Below are 12,009 nucleotides of genomic sequence, written 5' to 3' on the forward strand. Positions count from 1 at the left end.
CTTAACCTAAAAAACTGACATTCAAATAAATAATGGAATTCATCTCCTATATTGGTGTTACATAAATTACATATTCTCAAATTATAATCAACTGCATTCCAGCTTCCAGTTTCAACTGGCATCTTATGATTTCGAGAAGTGTGAAAGCAAATCAAATATCGGTTTCACCAGAGGCAATTGTAATAGGCCAGTCAGCGCCTTGGTTACATCTTTGACACTTAGCATTTAATTGTCAACACGTGCGAGTCGTTTTCTAAAGAATTGTCAATTACATATGCGATTAATTGGAATTATAGACACAATTATTTTGTATCCATGGTAAAAGAACGACATGTAAAGTATTAACTTCGTAAAACTAACTTTGATGGATGAATTGATTTGAATACCGGTATGTATTTCTAGGTTTGACACAGTTTACTTTCAGTTTTATTCGAATGAGAAACTGTTCACACAAGTGGTGACCTCGGTATAAATGTGTATGGTAAAATGATGTAACTAAGAAAATGACTGGTCATTGAATCAATTCACAGCGTCGAGGTAGAAATATAAAAAAAAATGGAGTCTTCCAACCTCTCCCTAAAGTCTCCCCACTTCTCCTTAAATCAGTTTGAGGGATAATTGACTTCTCCCAAAAAAATAATGGGCCTAGCGAGACCCCTGGTCAGTCTACTGCCAAGCTATTTCTTGTCTACCATGTCTACAAAGCAGTTTAGATCTCTTTTCATGACTCTGTGTCTTTGACTTTCTGCACAATTTTGTGAACACTGTTTCAGATTTTGAAATCAATTCTGAAAAACTCGTACAAATTTCTGAAATATATCAATATTCACCAACCTACAGCAGTATATTGAAAGAAATTAAATATTACAAGAATGAAAGTCTTGTTCATTCTTGAGCGAAAAATTAGTGGGGCTACGAAAAATTCTGTCGGGCTACAAAAAGTTAATGTCGCACACTGAATTTTCTATGTAAAACATTACAGAACAGTCTTGATACTATCAGCAAATGGTGTCACAGAAATTCTATGAAACCAAACCCCCAGAAGACTAAGGCAATGTTATATCACCATCAGATAGGATCTATAATACAGAACTTAAATCAACAGATATAACTAAACTAACCCTACAACATCAAGAAATAGAATTCAGTGAATGTGAAAAGTTATTAGGAATTCATGTTGATCATACACTTCATTGGGAAACACAGATTGGCCATCTTCTTAAAAGATGCAACTCATTGCTATATCTTCTCTTACGCATTAAGCAATACTTGAGTACTGAAATGCGCAAACTATTTTTCAATGCATATATCTTACCCCACCTAGACTACTGTTGCACAATATGGGGAAACTGTAATAGTGATCTTCTGAACAATATCTACAAATTTCAAAAAAGAGCAGCACGAATTATTCTCGACAAAGACCCATGACACACCATCAGAAGAACTCTTTCAAGAACTGAAATGGATGAAAATCCATGATCGAATTTCATATAAAAAGGCAATCTTTGTTTACAAATCAGTCAATAACCTTTTCCCACAGTACATGTCTAACTTTTTCTCACAATCAAATACTACTGCCCTCAGATCACACACACAACAATTTCTAAATGTACCTAAACCAAGATTAGAATTTTGCAGAAAGTCACTGGCCTACTCAGGTCCTATCATATGGAATAAAATCCCACTTAATATCCGCCGATCAAACTCCTTGTCAACATTTAAAACTTCATTCTTGTTATGGTGGTACTCTGGTGGGCAGCAAACCCTTATGTAAATCTTAAATATTCCATCCCATAAATATTTAATTTTACAGACTAACTTAGTTAAATGTATTTAGTTAAATGTATTTCGTTGTAATTTTATTATGTTTGCATTAATGTTTTCTTTCTCATGTACATGTATATATGTTGAGGCCCATATGTAAGATTGGTTTCCAAATATGTTTGCCTCGTAAAATAATGTCATTATTATTATTATTATTATTATTATTATTATTATAGTTCACTTTTTGCATTCTTAGAAAGAGACATTTTGTTGTTTGCTCCACACCGGAAAATAATATTTCAATTCAACACCGCTTTAAAATCCACTACTGTACCATCAACATTGTTTCCCAGCTATTTGATCTACACACGCATTGAGTGTATAATATAGTTTAACTTAGTTTATAGAGTAATATTCATTGCATGTGTATGTTCTATGTGGGAGAATTAATGCCGACCCTGCTTTGTTATGTAAAGCATTTAGACGGTTCAGATTTTGTTTACGCTAGTAAAAAGTCATTGCAGGGGTTTCTGTAATTTCATATACGTTTTAATATGCTTAAAAATTATCAGACATGCGTGTATGCATTATTTTAAGGTGTAATTTATGCTAATACGTATCTTATCTGGAGCCCTGAATGCAACTAAATTTCAATGAATTTGACACTTACAGCAATCTGCGAATTGCTTTGCAAACAGGTACGTTATTTTGTACACTTAGGTCACCTTAGATTTTACAAAATTCTTAAAATAAAATAATGTAGCTGTTGGAAAATCTTTATTTCGGCCATTTGTAAAATCCGAGAGATAAAGGAGGAAGAAAACACACTGACTTCCGCTGATTTGAGATGCAACCATATATTCATATCCCCTGCATCAGTAACTAAAATATGGCAACATTTATCTCCCTTCATAATATTTTCAGTTTCGCCAGCATCAAATGGCTACTTTCAGTCACATGATCATAATACATGTAATACAGCTGGGAAAATTGCAGAAGGGCGGCAAACTGTCTGATGAAACACAGCAAAATAATGTATAAAAGTTGAAAAATACCGTAAATTCGATGCAAATAACTCCTGCTGACAGTTCTAAATCTGTCCCATATTATCTTCATTCTGCAGCAAAAATCTAGTCAAGGCAGCTTATATAGCTTGTCCGAGCACAAAGTGCATGCTCAGAAGTAAGCGTACACATCAAAACAAGATTGCGAATATGTTTCTAAGCGCATATCTTTACAAGTTTTTCATCACAATTTGATATTTATGACAAATAATATGGTTCATTAGGCCCATGTGTTCATGTCTTGTTATGGGTCAATTGGACCAGCCTGGTTCAAATGAACCAGCTGGTGCAAACATGCCATCTCTGACCTGCTGTGTGTTCAGTCAACTACAGAGGACCTTCAGTGAAGATAACCATAAATAATGAACTTTTTTTCTGTGGCTATTTTTTTCTAGAATTTTGGCCTTTCTTAATAATTAATTTCGCAAAATATGCCATAGTGAAGAAATTTGGGGTGTTCAACTCCTCATACACTTTTCGAATGAATGGATTCAAAGTTGCTCAGAAACACAGCCTTATCTGAGTACAATTTTCTTTAAACTTTGAGTCAAACATCCTTCGTGTGAAGATGGTCTTTACTAAAAACTTTGCTGTTTAGAGGACGGCACACTGTGTGGGAGCATCCTTGTCTAATGGACACAGTTCTGGTTAGTAGTTTGTTTGGAGTTAGCCTTGTATAAAAAGATTATCAAACATTTTCAGGGGGAATGCTTTTAATAAATTTTTATGCCCCCGAAGGGAGGCATATATTTTTTGAACCGTCTGTCAATCTGTCGGTCTGTCCGCAATTTTCGTGTCCGGTCCATATCTTTGTCATCGATGGATGGATTTTCAAATAACTTGGCATGAATGTGTACCACAGTAAGACGAAGTGTCGCGCGCAAGACCCAGGTCCGTAGCTCAAAGGTCAAGGTCACACTTAGACGTTAAAGGTCATTTTTCATGATAGTGCATTCTTGTCCGGTCCATATCTATGTCATCCATGGATGGATTTTCAAGTAACTTGGCATGAATGTGTACCACAGTAAGACGAAGGGTCATGCGCAAGACCCAGGTCCGTAGCTTAAAGGTCAAGGTCACACTTAGACGTTAAAGGTCATATTTCATGATAGTGCATTGATGGGCGTGTCCGGTCCATATCTTTGTCATTCATGCATGGATTTTAAAATTATTGGGCATGAATGTGTACCATAGTAAGATGATGTGTCGCTCGCAAGACCCAGGTCCGTAGGTCAAAGGTCCTAAACTCTAACATCGGCCATTACTATTCATTCAAAGTGCCATCGGGGCATGTGTCATCCTATGGAGACAGCTCTTGTTGATTCAGTAAAAGCATTCATTGACATTTACAAATGTACCAAGAACAATTACTAGTTTATCCTTTGTGTTAGCCAGATTGCTGTTAATTTTCAGCCCTCAAATCCAGATGTGCGCACAGAAAAGGATGTTTTACTGTATAGGGCATATATAGCTCAGAAGAAATATGGTGTAGTTCTTGATGAGATCAGACCATCCCAGTCTGATGAACTACAGGCTGTTAGAACACTTGCAGAATATATGGCTAGTGACAGCCAAAGGTATGGAAGTGTTTTTAGATATTTTTCACTAGCTGTTATTTACTCATGGGAAGAACATGAACACTGCAAATACGTCATCAAATGGTAAAGTTGCAGTCTTTGTGTAAATAAAACAAAAATGCATATTGTATGCAGAGCCAGTGCTTCACCATTTATATATCTAATTTCTATGTAAGACATTTAAATTTAATTAAGTGTCTTGATAACTCCCTTAGAACTTGTATAAACAAAAATTACATTCCAGTCCATGTTAGTTGAGAATATGCATATATTATGAAACAATATGTAGAATTCAGTTATAATTGCATTTTAAGTAATTTGAAAATCCAGAAATAAAAATGTGTACTGCAAGTCATTGAAGTATTTGTGCTGACATGGAAATTGTTAAATCATAAATGATCTTGTTTCCAACATTGATAGATGTATTGTTATTTGCAGGGATAAAATTGTACGAGATCTGGACAGTAAAATGAGTTCTAGTGTATCTATGTCAAACAACATATTTATGCTTATGGCAGCATCCATTTATTTCCAAGATCAGGTACGAGTATTTTTTTTTCAGTTGTGTCTGGACATAATAAATAACCTTTAATATGGCAGGGGTCCACCCAGGAATGGCAGAAAAAAAAGTGCCTTATTTCTACATTGAACAGTAAATCGGGAGAAATTTGGACTAAGTATAAACTCAGACAGTTGTCTAAATACTTTATTAACACATGCAGCACTCAACAGAGATGAAATATCACCATTTACAATTAAGAATAGTGTAGTATTTTGTATTAATGTCAGAGATATTAAGAAGCTGTGTGCGGGAATGAAGATGTACAATGGAACACCACTGTGAATTTCCATATTTTTATTGTTCGCTGAATTTCAAACAACAGTAACACTGTTTATTTATTCTATTGGAACACCAATAACAATAATAAATTAACTTAGAAATTTCCAATGTGGACAACCACTGATCTGATGGAACACCATCGAGGTTAAAAACAAAACTACTTATTACAGGTGACAAACATTGAAATATAAATGCAACATTAACAATTAATATTCATAAGATGTAACATCATTGGATAACAAAAATAGGTAAACTGATTGGTCAGTTTAAGTGACAGTATATTGGCAGCTTGAGCCTATAACTCTTAAGGCTATAGATAAATCAAAACAGCATAATTTATGACAATGTATCTAATTCAAAAGTGATTCTAGGGTAGGTGACAATTTAATGTGTCTCTTTGGAACAATAATGTTTTGTGCAGCTTATACAATATTAGTTGACATAATGGTCTTACCATGTAAGAATAAAAATTAGTTTATTTGTCCAGACAATTTTGTTGGTGATAAATGTCACCTCAAACCTTAGATAGTATCAGTTAAAATAGTAAGCAACAATTAGTTATGTCACAAGGTATGAAAATTGTATAATTCTTGTTAAGGCCTGTATTGTATATGGTAGAGTTGGCATGGAAATGAAAATAAACATAGCAATGAAAATATCTGGAGTATGTACTGCAAAGTCTAAAGCGTTTTAAGCACAAAATGCATTTTAAACATTTACTACAAAATATTATTTTTGGTAACTAAATATGTCTGATTTTCAAAATACTGTTATATACTAAATAATGTTGATTAATATTATTCCTCCTTTGGGGATTCCTTAACCTAAAATATTTAAGAAGGAAGACTGTCAAAATATCAGTTGATAAACAATAATAGCTTGGGTTTACATAGAATATATTCTGAAAGAAAATGTGTAAGTCTAACAATAGAAAATACCTGGTTAATTACATATTATCAGTTAGAAGAAATTGGGTGAAATTTTGCTGCGTAATAACTCTCCCCTGCTAATTTAAGTTTGGACCCCAAACTTGTTACATATTTATTTGAATGTACAGGAAAAAATTACTTTACTTATTATCTTAAATCACTATTTAAAATTCACTGTTCTAAATTTCCTACACAACAATGTGAAATGTCCTGATTTTTTGCAAATGTGGCACTTAATTCCCTTTGCATTACAATAGTCTCTTGGATGGTAACATGCACTCCCACATTTCTTGCAGTGAAACTTCATGACATCAGCTGGTTTCCCATGCCACATTTCTGAATATTGAGATGATAGCTCCTTCAACTGCTTTGTGGCTGACATAAAAACTGGGTCCAGTTTTTCAATCACATTTTCATAACTTGTTTCATTTGTTTCAGTATCTTCTTCTTCCAGTAATTTGATGTTCTGGGACAGTGTCCTGTTAAAATTTTCAAGTTCATCAATTTTTTGTTTTAAAACCTCAGTTTCTTGCTCCAGATTTGATGTTAAGAATTGTTGTTCACTAAGTTGACTATGAAGAAGGAAAGCTTCATTTCTAGCATATGCAGCAGAATCTCTTTCAGCCCGTAGTTTTTTGTTGGACTTCTCAACTTCTTCAAGCAGGAGGTTTGCATATGTCCGTTTACGACTAAGTTCAGATTTTGCTTGTTTGTTTTCTCTTTTTAAGTTTTCAGTTTGTTTTAATGCTTCTTGAATTGTATGTTTCATGTCTACATTGTTAAGTCTTAGGAAAGAGATGCATGACTGTTGTCCATCTATTTTAGATTGAAGTTGTTTGATTGATTTGTCATAGATGACATTGCATTGTGGCTTCATTCGCAGTAAAGCGTTAAAAGAAAGTTTTAGGAGATCTTCTACCTCTGTGCTGTGGAATGGAAGGTTCTCAGCATCTTTCCTGTTGATGAAAGCTGTCATTCTCAGGGAGTCCCGTATTTTCTTTCTTTCAAGGGTAGAGGAGATATTTTTCCTGCAGTATATGTCCTTGGAAGTACAGGTCCTGGCAAAATGTCCATACTGGTGACATTTAAAACACCTTGCATTCATGGCCACACACATATGTCTGCGATGAACAAGTCCACATTTATCACATTTTGAATTTGTAACCATTGTCACTTTTTGTGGGGGAATTTCCAGATCTTCTCACTTGGCAAATTAAAGTTCCACACACAGTTCAAAAACTGTAACCTGAGGCACCAGGAAAGTTAGACAAGCTAAAAAGTTGTCTACCGTGAATTCTTCCACCAATTATTAAGAAGCTGTGTGCGGGAATGAAGATGTACAATGGAACACCACTGTGAATTTCCGTATTTTTATTGTTCGCTGAATTTCAAACAACAGTAACACTGTTTATTTATTCTATTGGAACACCAATAACAATAATAAATTAACTTAGAAATTTCCAATGTGGACAACCACTGATCTGATGGAACACCATCGAGGTTAAAAACAAAACTACTTATTACAGGTGACAAACATTGAAATATAAATGCAACATTAACAATTAATATTCATAAGATGTAACATCATTGGATAACAAAAATAGGTAAACTGATTGGTCAGTTTAAGTGACAGTATATTGGCAGCTTGAGCCTATAACTCTTAAGGCTATAGATAAATCAAAACAGCATAATTTATGACAATGTATCTAATTCAAAAGTGATTCTAGGGTAGGTGACAATTTAATGTGTCTCTTTGGAACAATAATGTTTTGTGCAGCTTATACAATATTAGTTGACATAATGGTCTTACCATGTAAGAATAAAAATTAGTTTATTTGTCCAGACAATTTTGTTGGTGATAAATGTCACCTCAAACCTTAGATAGTATCAGTTAAAATAGTAAGCAACAATTAGTTATGTCACAAGGTATGAAAATTGTATAATTCTTGTTAAGGCCTGTATTGTATATGGTAGAGTTGGCATGGAAATGAAAATAAACATAGCAATGAAAATATCTGGAGTATGTACTGCAAACTCTAAAGCGTTTTAAGCACAAAATGCATTTTAAACATTTACTACAAAATATTATTTTTGGTAACTAAATATGTCTGATTTTCAAAATACTGTTATATACTAAATAATGTTGATTAATATTATTCCTCCTTTGGGGATTCCTTAACCTAAAATATTTAAGAAGGAAGACTGTCAAAATATCAGTTGATAAACAATAATAGCTTGGGTTTACATAGAATATATTCTGAAAGAAAATGTGTAAGTCTAACAATAGAAAATACCTGGTTAATTACATATTATCAGTTAGAAGAAATTGGGTGAAATTTTGCTGCGTAATAACTAGTTATTATGAAGCAAATATTTGCCAATTTTCTTATACAAAATGTTTGTCTTTTAAAGTTAAAGTTGATTTAATAATTAGTTTTTGTAAATTCTTATGTTTATTTCAATCATTGGAAATTTTCATTTTCTTTTACTTAAAGAAAATTAAATAAGTGTCAGGTTATGTTAAGCTGACTCTCAAAGTCTCAAAAGATTGTTAAGCCAGGAAGCCAAGCTGTCAACTTGTAAAACTGCTATTATTTGTTTTTCCTGTTCTTCAGTGTTTAATCATTAAGCCTGCCAAGTATTGTGTTGTAATAACTAAATAATTACTTAAGCCATATGTGTAAAAATGTCACATGTCATTTCATATAACCAATGAGAATTCATATATTTTAACATGATGTTTCTTTTAATTTTAAATAGCATATTCTTGCACTTTACTTTTAGATGACAAAGTAGAAGGTGTTCCTTCATAAAGATTAACTTTACTATTTTCATTTGTGGTGTTCCACATGGACTTTTAGTGTTTGAATTTTTGTTTGGTGTTCCAACACATTTCTGGTGAACCAGATAAACTTCTGTTGTGCTTAAATATTGGAACTTTAGTGAATTAAAACAGATAAAATACACTGGACTTCATTTATTTTTAATGTAGTGCAAATCGCAGCATAATAGTTTGGTGGAGAATCCGGGTAGATGACTTTTTAGCTCATCTGACTTTCCTAGTACCTCTGAAGACATAAGCCAAGGGAGTAACTCTTCTTATATTCCCCACATCTACAAGAAAATATTTACTGGACTTTAAAGTGAACTTGAAATGAAACTGCAAGGAAACCTGTTTGGATTTACCAGAAGTCATAAACATGGAAACTGGATCTACTTATCTCCTATCAATCAGAACAACAGGATACTTCAGCAATCGCAACAACCATATCACACCAGTCTGCACTATAGGTCACCATCACTTATTCAGAAACAAAAGAAATTAAGGGACACTGCCAGAATGACAGCATTCCTGAATAGAAAAGATGCAGAAAACCTTCCTTTCTATCAAATGGAGGATTCAGAACTACAAAAGCTGTGTTTCAATTCATTAGCAAGATTTCATTTGGAGAATATCTCAGCTAAAGCAGAAGATGTCAAATCAGTTGTGTTGACGATTCAACAGGAAAATGTATCAAAAAACCAAATGATTAGGTCTCTAGAGGATGAGAACAAATATCTGACTCACAAGTCTAAAATCCAGTCTGAACTCATCACAAAATTACGCGATCAGATGAAAGAAATGGAACTAAGTAAAGACACCTTACTAACTGAACATTCTAAAATCACAGATCAATGCTCAGTGCTGGAAGAAAACATCAATACTTCAAAACGTGTTGTTGCCATGTTAAACATACAGAACAATCACCTTGAAAACATGGCAGAAAATCAGTGTGATAAAATTAAAGGACTAGAGAAAATAGTTTGGGCTTGTGAAAGAGAAATAAAAACACTGGCAGATGAAATCATAAAATTAAATAAAACAGATAAAAGTAAAGGACATTCCATCTTCCTGTATGCCTGCACACGATGCACTGGTAACATAAGTCACACCCAGGATGAGTGTCCTTCCATTGGAACAAGATGCAAGCTCTGTGACCAACAGGACCACTTCACTGTTGCATGTACCTCAAAAGAAGAATTTATTAGACCTTTCTACGTAGCTCCTTCAGGCCCTTATGGGTTGTGACTTTGGAACTCATAGAATTTTGAAAAATAAAAATAGTAACTGGAACTGATAACATGATTATATTTCACATTCAATATTTTATTTGACTTTCGGGACCAAAGTAAAAGAAGCAGGGGGAAGTTATTATGAAGCAAATATTTGCCAATTTTCTTATACAAAATGTTTGTCTTTTAAAGTTAAAGTTGATTTAATAATTAGTTTTTGTAAATTCTTATGTTTATTTCAATCATTGGAAACTTTCATTTTCTTTTACTTAAAGAAAATTAAATAAGTGTCAGGTTATGTTAAGCTGACTCTCAAAGTCTCAAAAGATTGTTAAGCCAGGAAGCCAAGCTGTCAACTTGTAAAACTGCTATTATTTGTTTTTCCTGTTCTTCAGTGTTTAATCATTAAGCCTGCCAAGTATTGTGTTGTAATAACTAAATAATTACTTAAGCCATATGTGTAAAAAATGTCACATGTCATTTCACATAACCAATGAGAATTCATATATTTTAACATGATGTTTCTTTTAATTTTAAATAGCATATTCTTGCACTTTACTTTTAGATGACAAAGTAGAAGGTGTTCCTTCATAAAGATTAACTTTACTATTTTCATTTGTGGTGTTCCACATGGACTTTTAGTGTTTGAATTTTTGTTTGGTGTTCCAACACATTTCTGGTGAACCAGATAAACTTCTGTTGTGCTTAAATATTGGAACTTTAGTGAATTAAAACAGATAAAATACACTGGACTTCATTTATTTTTAATGTAGTGCAAATCGCAGCATAATAGAGACATAAAGGTTGCCATAAAGGTTGCCAAACACCAGACACATTAACACTTCCCTTAGTGATGTGGTACACAACTTCATTAGAGTTTTTCAACCTTCAACTTTGGCAGGAATTTCAATTATCAATATAGCCATTTCTTCAGAGTACAGAGTAATGCTCATTTAATATTTGAGTTTAAGAAATTTCCATTCTGACATTTCTTAAAAAGGATATATATAATCATTTGTGACTAAATTTTGAAAAAGTGCATGAAACTCTAAAAAACAGATCTGTCCAAAGTAAACCTGTTGTTTTTGAAAGATCGTAAAATCACTGACTTAAGGAAACTTATACTAGTTAATTAGTAACATCATGTTTATTGTTAATGTCAGATTATATTACTATGAAAATAGAATAGAAATGTTCTGTATTACCTTCTTTTTACCTAAAGCTACCAGTAAAGTCATTCCGTCCTAGTGTGTTGTATATATAACTAAACTTACACATATTAGTAGAAATATAATTTACAGCTGTATTTCTGTGGTTGGATGTTATAACTTTTCCTTAGTTTGTTATGGTTCAATCACTTTTTCTAAAAGAATGTTTATCTGTCAGAGTTTATCCCTCTTAAAATTATCATGTCTGAGTTTTTACTTCCAGAGTAAAGGTTGCTTATATAGGCCCTTTCCAAGTGTTTGAGTCATTTGTATAGGTAACAGGTGTGTAGCTGACTGTAACAAATGTCTGATACAGGACTTTCACACACGTAGATATAAACTGATGTTTGAATATTTTAATGTTGTAGAATTATGATGCTGCTTTGAGGATTCTTCACTCGTCAGAATCCCTTGAATGGTATGTATAATGTTTAAAGTTAAACAACATGAGTTTTTCACAAATTGAGGTTCTGGAAAGCTCAAGAACCTCGCATTATTTAAATTTGGGAAATAGCTTTTAGTTTTTTATGTGCTTTGTCGGCAAATTAAACACAGTTTTGAGTTCAGATCCGT

The 12,009-nt window shown here is 33.1% G+C and overlaps 1 protein-coding gene across 1 annotated transcript in view; it reads left to right on the forward strand.

Annotated features, from left to right (window-relative positions):
* The window catches only part of LOC123566160 (coatomer subunit epsilon-like), a 52,286-nt gene that overhangs the window by 31,240 nt on the left and 9,037 nt on the right, over positions 1–12,009 (forward strand). Inside the window, exons 2-4 of the mRNA XM_053550129.1 lie at positions 4,242–4,405; positions 4,844–4,946; positions 11,805–11,854. Of these exons, the coding sequence (XP_053406104.1) occupies positions 4,242–4,405; positions 4,844–4,946; positions 11,805–11,854 (317 nt within the window). The remainder of the gene's footprint in view (positions 1–4,241; positions 4,406–4,843; positions 4,947–11,804; positions 11,855–12,009) is intronic.

Source organism: Mercenaria mercenaria, chromosome 8 (assembly GCF_021730395.1).
Source record: "Mercenaria mercenaria strain notata chromosome 8, MADL_Memer_1, whole genome shotgun sequence".
In the NCBI taxonomy this organism is placed as follows: Eukaryota; Metazoa; Mollusca; class Bivalvia; order Venerida; family Veneridae; genus Mercenaria; species Mercenaria mercenaria.